Source organism: Myotis yumanensis, unplaced genomic scaffold (assembly GCF_028538775.1).
Source record: "Myotis yumanensis isolate MYYU_CA2020_CCGP unplaced genomic scaffold, mMyoYum1.0.hap1 SCAF_5, whole genome shotgun sequence".
In the NCBI taxonomy this organism is placed as follows: domain Eukaryota; kingdom Metazoa; phylum Chordata; class Mammalia; order Chiroptera; family Vespertilionidae; genus Myotis; species Myotis yumanensis.
In genome coordinates, this window is record NW_027223756.1 from 103,975,924 (window position 1) to 103,988,371 (window position 12,448).

The 12,448-nt window shown below is 55.9% G+C and overlaps 1 protein-coding gene across 38 annotated transcripts in view; it reads left to right on the plus strand.

Annotated features, from left to right (window-relative positions):
* Positions 1-12,448, plus strand: part of ANK2 (ankyrin 2) — a 209,661-nt gene that overhangs the window by 141,088 nt on the left and 56,125 nt on the right. For 35 of the 38 annotated variants that reach the window (XM_070416839.1, XM_070416850.1, XM_070416870.1 and 32 more), the window contains 3 exons: positions 685-783; positions 5,268-5,340; positions 7,636-7,780. In XM_070416839.1, the coding sequence (XP_070272940.1) occupies positions 685-783; positions 5,268-5,340; positions 7,636-7,780 (317 nt within the window). Of the gene's footprint in view, positions 1-684; positions 784-5,267; positions 5,341-5,819; positions 5,874-7,635; positions 7,781-12,448 lie in introns of all 38 variants that reach the window. The other 3 variants (XM_070416834.1, XM_070416833.1, XM_070416835.1) reach the window with 1 other exon arrangement.

The window sequence follows — 12,448 nt, forward strand, 5'->3', positions numbered from 1 at the left end:
ACAGCGTCTGTGTGTCACCTGCCCCAGCCGTGCTCAGGCTGAGCAGAACAGGGTGCCGCAGTCCCCACCCCTCCTGAGATGGGCCCCACCCTCAGGCCCCAGCTCTGGGGTAGCCTCCGTGCGACTGGAGTATAGTGGACTCGGCTGGGGGGCTGGAGGCTGGGCCCGCGGCTTCCTCTGGCTCAGACAGGCTCCTGGGACAAGGGGCCGTTAAGATGTAAACGAGGTGGTGTGATTCATCCCGGGCTCCCTAGGCCTGCGCAGGGGCCTGCTGTTTGCTGTGGTGTCTGCGCACAGGGACTGTGCCGAGGCGGCCTGCCCTCCCGGAACCGGCCTGTCCTGGGGAAGGCGGGCCCTCAGCCAGGCTGGGTCTGGAGGCCTCCCTTTCCCAGCTCCATCCAGCCCCCAGAGCTGACCACCCAGGGGTTAAAGCCGCAAGTGCTTCTCTTAGGAGGAGGGGCAGATGCAGCTTGTTGTGTTTCCATGGTGACCCACTCTCCAGGCTGGAGAAGTTACCAAGACACATTCAGATGTGATGGTGAAAAGGAGTGATTTCCTCCACTGAGCCTGGCGTTGGAGGAGGCGCTCGCTCCTGGGGCGGTGAGCTCACTGGCTCCATTCTCTCTCTCTCCCTCTCCCTCTCTCCCCCTCCTTCCTCCCCCCCCCCCCCCGCCCCCCTCTCAGAATGGCAACACGGCCCTGGCCATCGCTAAGCGGCTGGGCTACATCTCGGTGGTCGACACTCTGAAGGTTGTGACGGAGGAGGTCACCACCACCACGACAGTGAGTAAGGGGCCCAGGGCTTCTGCTTGAGCTCAGCTTTCGCGTCGCGCCCTCTCCCCTCACCCCACATCCTGCGCCGCGGTCTCAACTTCTGGGGGTGAATCTGGGCAGCACACGGAGGGTCACAGTGGGAGGGCACTCACAGGCAGCGGCCGAGCTCCTGCGTCTTACACATCCCGGTGGAGCGTGTGAGTGTGAGTTCACAGGGCCTAGTTGTTTTTTCCTGCTCCTCTGCCCTCGAGCTGAGGTTGGGTGTGACCTCAGCTGCCAGCCGAGGGGCAGGACAGTCCTGGCAAACTTCTCATTTGAGCAGAGGACGCAGCCCCGGGAAGGCCCTGGTCCCTGCGGTGCTCACGGCTGGTCTGAAGGTTCCCCAGAGACCCGTTCTGCCCCACGTCCTCTCTGTCTCTGACTATGTTTTATTCAAAAAGAATTGAGTGCGCTCAGTAGGGAAACAGTCTGTTAGGGCAGGGTGCATGGCCTCTGCCCACAGGGCTGGGGGACTCAGAGCGGGACGAGGGTCCTGGGGCCGGGGCCTGCGGAGCAGAGCTGGGGTGCCTCCCAGGGCTGTTCTCTTTGCATCGACTTGTTGGTGACTTTTCTGAAGCTGCAGACAACAGCTTGGTGGCTTATTAGGAAAGTGGCTAAGCGGACAGTAGAGCACTGGGCCCTGCGGTCAAACCTCGGCCAATACGAACAGTGAAGGAGGTTCCAGCAACAGCCCAGGCGCAGACGGTGCGTCAGGTGGGAGGTGGGAGATGGGAGGAAGGAGTGTGTTCCCGGGGCGACAGCAGCCCCGTGACAGCAGTGGGTGAGCACAGCTGCTGGGACCTGTCCTGTGCGGGGGAAGTTGGGTTTATTTCTGAACGCGAGGCGATGTCGCAGACGCAGAGGGTCATGCCGCTTGTTTTCTCGGGCAGTGTTAAAGCCTGTGCCCTGTGCCACAGTATTTTTAAAGATTTTTTTTAATCCTCACCTGAGGATATGATTTCATTGACTTTAGAGAAAGGGGAAGAGAGAGTGAGGGAATCGTGGATGTGAGACATCGATCAGTTGCCTCCCATATACATCCTGACCAGGGACAAACCTGCAACCTGTATGCCCTGCCTGGGAATCGAACCCACAACCTTTTGGGGTACTGGAGGAGGCTCCAACTGACTGAGCTACCTGGCCGGGCTATTTTTAAACGTTCAAAGTGAAGTTTCTTCAAGAAATTACGTAGGAGAAACACAGGCCCCTTTCTGCTCACACTCACCCCGAGTCACTCTGCGAGGTGAGTCGTAGTGGCCGTCCTTGCTCCCTGCCTTCTCAGACCCGGAGCGCCTCCCTCCGCAGTGGGGGGAGTTTTGTCCTGTTTGGCACCTTTGAAGCAACGTGGGCATCCCAGGTGGCCAAGCACGTCTGTTCTTACGACTCCTTTTCTGGGCACTTGGGCCGTGTGTGCATCTTTATCAGGTTCCAGCGAGGAATGCACTTGCATCCTTTTCTGTATCTTGTGCTTTTTTCCCTTCCATTCGCCTCATTAATCCACTTGAAGGGTTTCTGGGTAGAAACCAGTGCTGAGGAGTGGTCAGCGGTGAAGACATCACCTCCCCCAGCAGCAGCTCCACATGGTGGCCTGGAGGGTGGCACATGGGTTCTTTAAGAAAAAAAATTCTTCTTTAGCTCAACAAAACGGTGGGTCAGATGTGTCCATTGTTAGAGATGGCAGCTCTGTCACTTAGAGTGAGAGACCCACGCTACACAGGCCACGTTTATCACGAGGCAGTCAGCGTTCTAAACACTGGCCACACAGGTTCTCAGACACACGGTCAGTCCCCACACCCAGCTCGAGGGGCTCAGCACCCTGTGAGCCAGAGACACGGCCAGTCCCCACCCCCAGCTCTGGGGCACGAAAGCCTCAGAATTCTGTGGGCTGTGTTTCTCCTCTGTAACTGCTGTTCTCACGCTGCTGAACTGAGCGCTGCCCCAGCAAAACCACCGGACCCTGCAGGTGAGAAGCCCCTGACAAATACAAGGCCCCTGGATGCGCTCCAGCGGGGTCAGCGGGGTCAGTGGGGAAGGGTCTCCCTGGCCGCGTGGTCTAATGCAGCGGCTGCCAAACAGTGGTCTGTGGATCACTGCTGGTCCGTGAGGCCCGAAAGGTTGGCGACCGCTGATGCGCCTGTGTTTCCTCCTGCCTCTCACGTCAGTTCTTCTCTCGTGGGTGCAAGTCTATTTTCTGAAATGGAATCGGGATTAAGCATTGAAAAATGAACGTACTCCTCGCTGTTACGCGAGTCTTGCGAGTCTGCTCTTGGGGAAGAGATTTTCATTCCTTCCTCCGCACAGCAGCGTCATCGATGATGCTAACACGCAACAAAGCTCCGGAGCTGCAGGGGTGCGTCTAGGGTTCAAGTTGAGTTTGTCGGATCCCAAAGCCCATGCTCTTAACCCTCCGGCATCACAGAGCTTGGCTCTGCTAAAAGGAGCTTCGCAGGAATTTTGCGAAAGAAAATTTTTCACCTAATTTTCAATTTAAGAAAAACCCTCTTACCTGGCCCCTTTGTGTATGTTCACGGAAGCATCATGTTCAGTATCATTTCCTAAAGTCCACAGACTCACTAAAATAACAGCCATTCACCATGACAGGTAAACAGCACAGACAACTTAATAATTATGTAAAATAAAATTAAATTAAATTTTACGCTGTCACCTCTTCAATGGAAGAGTTGAACGACAGCTGCACAGCCGACAGACATCGCCTCGGATTCGTAGGACGTGCCCTGGAGCAGCCACGTGGGTGTCTGAGCTGCGCCCCCTCTGAGGTCTTCCCCCAAAGCCCTTGTGCAGGGAGAGGCGTCGGGCAGCCGCTGGGGAAGGAGAAGTCTCGGCTGCACAAGTGGCGGAGGCGTTTGGAATCATGGCTGTTTCCCTAACCTTTGCTCCGTGAGGCGCCGGGGCAGGGACAGCTCGCCCCGGTGTTCACTGTGCAGGAAGGGGCGTGGGGATGGGGCCCCCGTTTCTGGCCGTGGAGCAGGAAGCAGTCTCCCGAGGCGGCTGGGAGAGCCGTGAGATGCGACCCAGGCGGCCACTATGGATCAGCTGTCAATTCTACGTATTATTTGCATAATTTTAAAGTGACCCACCCTCTTTTATGCTGTGTGTAACCACTGATAGGCAGCGCCTAAAGCACGGAATAAGCCGCCACCATGAAATGCTGGGGAATTCTTTGGCAGCCGTTAAGAAGATGCCAGTGTTCCTAGTTCCACCTCTCCCCCAGTGGGAGTGGGATCGCCGGCGCCGATGCCGTGATGCCTGTCCCCCCGAGACAGCCTTCGAGGAGGAGTCAGGCGTTTCCTGGGAATCTAGTCCGTTGCCCAGAAGGCTTGGTGTCCATCTGCACGACTGCACTCTGCTGTGTGCACCCCCCCGGAACACCCACATCTGTGACGCTTGCTTATCCCGTGTGCCATTATCTTAAAGAGACAGGACGCTGAGAACAGAACCTTCTAAACTTTTCACATAATTTTTCCAGGTGAATAACATCTGTGTAGCGAAGCTTAAAGCCCTACAGAACCTGCTTCCTGTGTCTCAGTGGCTTTTGGTGAAGACTCTACTCTCATTTCGAGATTCGTTATTTTAAACTTCCCGTAACGATGCCAGTGGATGTGTCTGAAACAGCTCCTGGCCCACAGTGGCCACTCTGCTTCCCTGGTGCCTGGGTGACCAAACGCCCCGGCTCTGCAGCGCCCGATACCGTAGTACCGAGTTACAGTAGAACAGCTCATGCCAGCGGCTGTGTAGTGGGCACTGGCACGTGCCAGCCCCTCTTCTCAGGGCTCTTGTGTGTACTGTCTCATCTGATCTTCATAACAACTGGTGAGCAGTGTTGTCATCACTGTTCACAGGTGAAGAAATGGAGGCCTGGAGAAGCAAGGGCCTAGCAAGGCCTCACAGCTGACGGGAAGTTCGCATTGGAGCCTGGTCCTCCCCCCGCAGCTGGGAGCTGGGAGCGTGGCCGGGAGGCTGACCAGCCACACACAGGCCAGGGCGCTCAGAGAGGACCAGCGTCCCCCCCTCTGGGCCCAGAAGACCCGTTTTCTGCCCAGACGATCTACGTCTTTCACATGGTTTACCCCGTCTTTTCCCCTGGCTTGGTTTTTAATAAATTGCATGTGTTCATTGCTCCTTTAAGGCTTTTCTGGAGTTCACTTCAGGGAGGCCCTGAGCACGGTGAGCCGCCTGCTCCGTACGATTGGCCGTGTGTGCCACTGGGAACGAGTTGGCTGTTCCAGTGGGAACTCGCAGCAGCGGGCTTTCTCCGGTGCAGCCTCGTGGGTCCGTGGCCTTTTGTCCTCGGGACGACGTGGGCTTTCATGAGAGAAAACCAGAGAAAGAACTTCAGACAGACAGGCCTTGGGCCGACGCGGAGTCTGGCTCCCCTGGCTCCTGGCGTCTGCTGGGAGTTTGTTTTCAAGCATGAATGCTCTTTCTCTTCGCAGACTATCACTGAGAAACACAAGCTGAATGTTCCCGAGACCATGACCGAGGTGCTGGACGTCTCTGACGAAGAGGGTGAGTTCTCTGCATTCTCTGTGGCATCTGTCCTGGTCCCGCCGGGAAGCTGGCCCGTCTTCAGGGGCTGAGCGGGCAGTGGGTGTGAGCGCCAGCGGCTTCACTAGAAAGTCATGTGTTCACCTTGGTTACATTGACGTTTGCCATTTGGGGAAGGAGGATCCATTAGTCTATTTTCAACTGGTGGTATCCTTTTTGTCTTGTAAGTAGCCGGCCTGGGAAGGGGAGAGGCTGGGAACTGGGCCATCTGTGAACATACCTGCCTGATAGGACAATTGTTAGCATATGGGGCGGGGGGGGTGTTTGTTTTGTGTCATTTTTTTAAATAGATTTTTATTGGCTTCAGAGGGAAAGGGAGAAGGAGAGAAATAGAAACATCAACGAGGAGAGAGGATCATTGATTGGCTGCCTCCGCATTCATATGTGTGTACCACCCTGGGTTTTGTGGGGTCACTTTTTTTCATTCATATCTTGAACAGCTCTTAAGCAGTCTGGTGACCGCGTTATTGATGGGGAAGTACTTAGTGACTCAGGTACCTTGAGAGGAAACTATTGGAGTGAAAGCTTTTCTTTGCTTTTAATTTTTCTTAACTGCATAGAAGCAACGTGCTTAATATTTAAATCTGGGTGCCTAATACTAACTGTTCCTTTTGAAACAGCATGTATAATACAAGTGAGGTGGTGTGAGACGGGGAGGGGGTGTGAGACGGGTGAGGAGGTGTAACATGGGTGAGATGATTGTGTGATACAGGTGAGATTGTGCACTTGAGTGTGGATTTTACTAACTTGTAAGGTTAAAGCCATGATTTGCTTCTGCTATATTAATGATTCTGCAACTATCATTGAGACTTACTAACATAGTTAAATTATCTAGTGACCTCTGTATGAGTATTTTCTCCAAAGTAATATTTCTTCTTAGAATACAAATTTAGAGAAACAGTAGGTCTTTGGTAAGTTGACATTGAGCTAGCAACAACTGAGTTAGTTTGCTTGGAGTGAACGTAGGTTAAATCGTTGGTGAAGGTACGTTTTGATGTGGTGAATGTGTTAGGCGAGGAGTGACGTGACATCCTAAGGCAGCTAGGACTGGGTTTAGATAACTTTCAGCCACTTTGAAGGGACCGCAGAGCACAGCGTCTTCTATGCGACAGACCGCCTTCCCTGGCCCCTTCCCTTCTTCATCAGGAGAGCAGACCAAGCCTTCCCACATGTTAACAAACTCACACACGTTTCTCTGAAAACCACTGAGGCCTCTTTCCAAACCAGACAACACCTGTGTTTAGGGAAGCTAATGCTTAGAGCCGATCCTGGAATCTTTTTCTCCCAATTGACTTGACTCACAAAAGCACTGCTAGTCACGACTTACACGTTAAGAAGGGGACAGTGGGGCAGATGCGGTTTCGGCCTGTCATGAATGTCTGAGCCGCTCCACCTGTCACTGCGCGCAGACCCCGGCTTCCTTCCTTGGCCGCCTTGCTCACCAGCACGAGCGTGTCCTCTCGCCCAGTTATTCCACACAGCACCCTCAAAGGACCCGTGTTCCTCTTGCGCTCACACCATTCTGGGCCCCTGACCCTCACGCACGCGCTTCTCACCAGAACCCCCACCACGCCTGCCACCAGAGCTGCCCCAGGCAAGCTTCGCTGGAACCTCTAAGGGGACCACGACAGACGAGCACCAGCTTGGTGGCTCGTATTTACCGCCCCTGCTCGGGGCTGGCGTCCTCGGGGGCCTCCCCGCTTCGGTGGCTGCAGCGACCCTGAGCCCTGGCCCTGAGCCCTGCTGCTCTCGGGGCCTACTGTCCCGTGTCTGCCTGTCCTGTAAGAACATGCTCAGTGGTTCCTCAGCTCAGATCGCATCTCAGTGCTCATCTGATCACCCCTACAAAGCCCCGGTCACCAAACCAGCCGCCCTCCCCGAGGCCCCCAGTGGGCACCACCCTGAAGCAGCCTCTGCCCCCTCGGGCCTGGTTAGTCCTTCCCGTCAAGCAGCGTCAGTGCATGTCCCGTGTGCCCGTGTTGGTGTTGGGGGGCGGGGGGGGGGCGCGCGTTGCTGTTGCCTCTTGTTGACTTGGCGTTGGCTGTAAATCGGCTGCCACGACAGGGACATGAGGAAAAACACTGAACAAAGAATTACAGCCAGGTGGTGGTGTCTCGGTGAGGAGTGGGGATGCAGGTCGGACGCAGTTTCTCTGCGTGTTCACGCTCTTCAGCACACGGGCTCTGCGTGCCTTGCTGTGCAGGGTTTCGTCACGCTGCCCTGACTCAGCAAGTAATTCTCCCCGCGTGCTTCCAGGAGACGACACGATGACGGGGGACGGCGGGGAGTACCTGCGGCCCGAGGACCTGAAGGAGCTGGGGGACGACTCGCTGCCCAGCAGCCAGTTCCTGGACGGGCTGACTTACCTGCGCTACAGCCTGGAGGGCGGGCGCTCCGACAGGTACCAGCAGGCTTGCACGGGCACTCCAGCGGGGAGCCAGGACACTCCATTTATAAGACAGCAGGCGCGGTGCTGACACTCAGAGGAAACCCCCTCTTGGCATGAGCGGTTCTCTGCTTCCTCACCACGTCAAGAAGGGAAACTGGCCTGGAGAGATTAAATAGTAACGCGAGCAGCGATAAGGAGCGGAGATGTCCCCCTTTAAGTAGAGGTTTTCAGTCACCGACCACCTCCCTGTGGTCCAGTAAGAAGGACGTTTCTGCCTGTGGGCCCTCTGAGCCCCGGCGTTGGTGGATGCTGTCATTTCTGGGAGCAAAAGCTTGTCTGGAGGGAGGGTCAGAGACGCGATGGGAGGAGGAGGCAGGACAACCCGCCAGGGCCTGGCACCGCGCTCGGAGCCGGACCTGCAGGAGCCGGTTGATGGGCTGATCTGGGCGTGATGGGCGTCTGCAATACCAGAGCAGCGCTGCTTTTGGGTGCTACTGCCCCGCACTCGGCGGCTGTTCAGTTCTGAGGAAGAACACGGCTCCCCGTCAGAAGCAGGGCTGTGGTGTGGGTGTGCGTGTGGTCGGCCTGGATGCAGGCAGTGTCTCTGCTCCTCAGTCTTCTCAGTTGGCCCCTGTCATCTTGGCTTTTCTACGCTGTGTCCAGCATGTTGAGTCCAGGAAACCCGTGCCCCAAAGGGGAGGCATTTCTAAACGGATAGACACAGAGTTTTCTTGGGTATTTCCCTGCGCGCCAGTGCGGACCCCCCCCCCCCCCCCCCCCCATTTTCTAAAACAGCTCAGGGTGCCCGTGACCTGTGTCCCCCTGGGTCGGCCTTGCATGGGCGCTGCAGGTAGAGACGTGACTAAGATACGACTAATGGCTGAATTTCTGGCCCAGCAGGTGGGAGAGGCCAGGCTGGGGGTGCCAGGGGGCCCTGGTGGCGGGGAGGGAGGGTGGGGAGGGCTTTGAGGTCTTATCAGATCCCAAGGCAGGGCTCCTGGTTGGGGAGGAATGGTGTTCCTCAGTGGGTGCTGAGTGCAGTGAAGGAGGCGGTGACGTCTGCATGCCGGGCGGGGTCCCTCTGAGGTGGGACAGGAGACCCATCCTACCGGGGCGGTGCCAGAGGACTCAGCGGGCGGCTGCTGCCGGTTGAGCTGGTGTGAAGACTCGAACTCTGAGCTCAGTGATCACAGTTGGGGATTTGAGCCCGGCCAGCCCTGGTGGAGGCCTCAGGCTGGGTGAGCAGAGGAAGATGAGACGGAGTCCTGGGGTCAGGCTGCCGGAGGGGGGCCCTCGGGGACTGGTGACGGGCGTGCTCCGTGTGAACTCTGACACGCGGATGGATGCGGACATCACGCTCTGAGATTCCTTAAAAGACTTCAGGTTTTAATAAGTGAGTTGTTGATGTCTGGGCACATTCCCAAAAGTCCATGGATAGGCGTGCTGTCAGCCGGGAGGTCTTTCTTTTCAGCCTCGTCTTTTTTATTAGAAACCAGTGCTCGAGTGGATCCCTTGTCCTCTGGAAGGACTCGGGTTGGGAGGAATAGAGCGATGCTTTCCGTAGAGCCGGGCTCCGAGGCTGGCCCATCCTGCTTAGACTGACGCGGGTCAGCAGGTCAGGACGGGGTGGGAGACGGGCAGTGGGGTCTCAGCCCCAGTTGCTTTTCCAGAGCAGGAGGCCGCCACCTGCCGTCTCGGATGGAACTGCAGGCAGTGGCTCTGTTCACGGTTGTCTGTGTTTCTTTGTTTTGCTTAGACAATTCAATATGTTACCTTTGTCGGTAACCATTTACCTTCTCGTTGTTTCTCTGTTTGGTGCCTCCAATAGTGCCGTGCCCAGGTAGGTGCCCGTGGCTGGCAGCATAACCCTCCCAGCCCGTCCCTCTCCCTGCTCCCCGCTCGATGTGCGTGTGCGTGCTGTGTTCACAGGGGCGCTTCCATTCTGGAATCGTGGGTGTATTCTCAAATTAGGGTTTTTATGTATTAAATTGAGTAGTTACTTGGGCTGGAAGGTACATGTGTTAATAGAATGAAAACTAGAACAAGCCCGGCATGAATTCACCTGTCACAGCGCCCCCTGTGGTTGGGGGGCGTTAGTGTGGCTCCAGCAAGGAACCCAATTAGCCCGTGTGCAGCTGAGATGATAGAAAGGTCGTGGTGATCCTGAAGTGTCTGTGGGCCCACAGAAGACTAAAAATAGATCCACAATTTTTATGTGCGGCGATGAGAACACAGTCGACTGGGTTTTGCTTCCCGTTTTATTTCATTCGTGCTTCACACTGAAATGCTACCCAGATTCAGTGTAAAGCACTACCTGGCAGTGAGCCACGGAAGCTGCTCCCTGGGCGAGAGCAAACACATGCACACTTGTCAGTGTTTGCTTCTTCCGTGGGGCTTGAGGACACCATGACTGAACGTCTAAGAAGTATTTGTCATCGCTGCCCTTCTCAGGGGACCGAATGGACTTGGATACAACCTAATGTGTGTCTGTAAAGCCGCGTGCCAGAGGGAAGTCTGCGTTTAGGTCATAACAAGCCTTCACGTCTTAGCCGACCCGCAGGTGGGAATGGCCACTCCTGTGGCTCCATGCCATGGTCTTGGAAACTCATCCACCGCAGACTGCGGCCTCTGACTTAATGCAAAAAACATGGCCGCTCTATTGTTTTTAACTTGTTTGTAATGTTTCAGATCAAATGAAGAGTTTCTGGGCCAAAGATGTGAATTATTCTAGACTCCTGTGCTATTGGAATACTTAACATTTTTTCACTTCAATATGTCTGTAACTAAATAGAACAAAAGAGCAATTCAGAACCATAAGCATTGCCTCAATAATAATTAGCACTGTAGGATGCAGAGTGAGCCAGAATAAAATCCCACAGGTAGAGACATGCAGACAGATGGTTCCAGTGGATTCATTCTCCTTCCAGCTGTTCCCCCCCTCTGTCCACATATCCTAATCTCCCTCTCGCCCCCCTCTCCCCCCCCCCTTCTCTCTGCCCTAATCTCTCTTTGTGGTTCTGTTACCTCATCTCTTCCTTTCCTTTCTTCTCTCTCTCTATTCCTTTCCTCTTGGGGCTTCAAGAAAGACAAAAAAATAACACCACCTCCCCTCTACTCCTTGGGGTGCATACCAGCGGGGAGATTGACCCTGGGTTAGGCAGGTGGCCACGGTGACGTCAGAATGTGGCTTCACATCTTAAGGGCCAAATGAGCCCCTTAATCCCTCATCCCTAAAGTGGACAGACAGCCAGTGGTGCTGTGTCCCTGGGAGCGGAATCCAGTCCCAGCTGCCTCTGTCTACGTTGGACCATGGCAGCAGCCGCGTCACGAGGTCTGGTTGAGGCGCTGTGTTTACCGTGGGGACTGCTCCTATCCCTGCCGTCCTGTTGCCCCTGTCCCAGGGCTGCATGTCAGGGCCAGTCCTACCTGGTGGGCATGTCCGCCTGCTGTGGGGAGCAGGCCTCCGCCCTGAGCCTGGGGCCCCGCCCGCCTACGTCAATCTAGTGCCTGTAACCCTGGAAGTGGCCGTCTGGGTCTTCGCCGTCCAAAGCCGTGGAGAGAGGTGATGGATGAGCAGGTCAGCCTGCGGAGCCCCGGGGGCTGGTGGGGCCCGGGACGGCCCTGGCACTTCCGGAGGCGCCCGCTGTGTTGTCTGTCCCTTGGCCCACTTCTCACCAGAGCAGGGAGAGTCCGATGTGAAGCTTACGTGTCTGAAGTTTAAAGCAGGAGAAAAAGTTATTCCATTCCTTAAGGGAGACAAGATTGGCTGAAATGAAAGACCCTCCCCACCCTCAGTAATTTAACCCCACCCCTAGTTCAAGGCCAGGCTAAGGTCACTCACAGTGCCCTGCACCCCATTATGGAACGTGCACTGTTGAAACCCAGGGCACACCTATAAGTGGGGCTGCCCTGCCCCCAGGACTGAGCCCCAGTGGCCCCGTGGTGCCCTGCTGCTCTGGGCTGTCTAGACCCTCTGTCTTCACCAGGAGCCTGGGAAGCGTAAGAGAGGGACCTCTCACACTCGGCCTAGATTCCATCTTGGCAGGAACACGCGGTCCGTGTAGGTGTAAACGCTCGGGTCAGGCAGTCCCCTCCTCAGACTCGTGTCACGTCGCACCTGTAATGCTCGGGCATAAAGCCTGGAGCGGGGCGGGGAGAAGCCCCCCCCCCCCCCCCCGCTTCCCCCCCCGGCACACACTACCGCCCAGCAGCAGTTTCTCAGAGACAACGGGCTGGCTCGGCTGACACCTCGTGAAGGTCAGAGTGTGGCTTACAGAATTAGGTGTAGTTGCAGAATGAGAACAGTTGCTGAACAGTGGGCCAGCTCGACATTTAGTTCACAATTCCACACGCCTCGCGGCCACACCTGCCGGCTGCAGGGTGCACGCCTTGGCGTCTGTAGACACCGCGGGACCATGGCTCAGCCCCCTGTGGGCTATGGGCCGATACTTCGAATGTAGATCTTTAGACCTGGACTGACACGCATGAAAGTCCGCTCAGTGAAGCTATCCACCATTGGTCAGTTGAGCATGCAAGTGGGCTGGGAAGGAATGTAACTTCATCTCTGAGAATGTCAGTTTTCACTCCTCACATCGGAGCATATGGCTCAGAGCTCTGACGTTCAGATCTCACAAAAGCCTTAGCTGTCCAGGCCTGAGCCCGTGTGAACCAGCCTCCCCC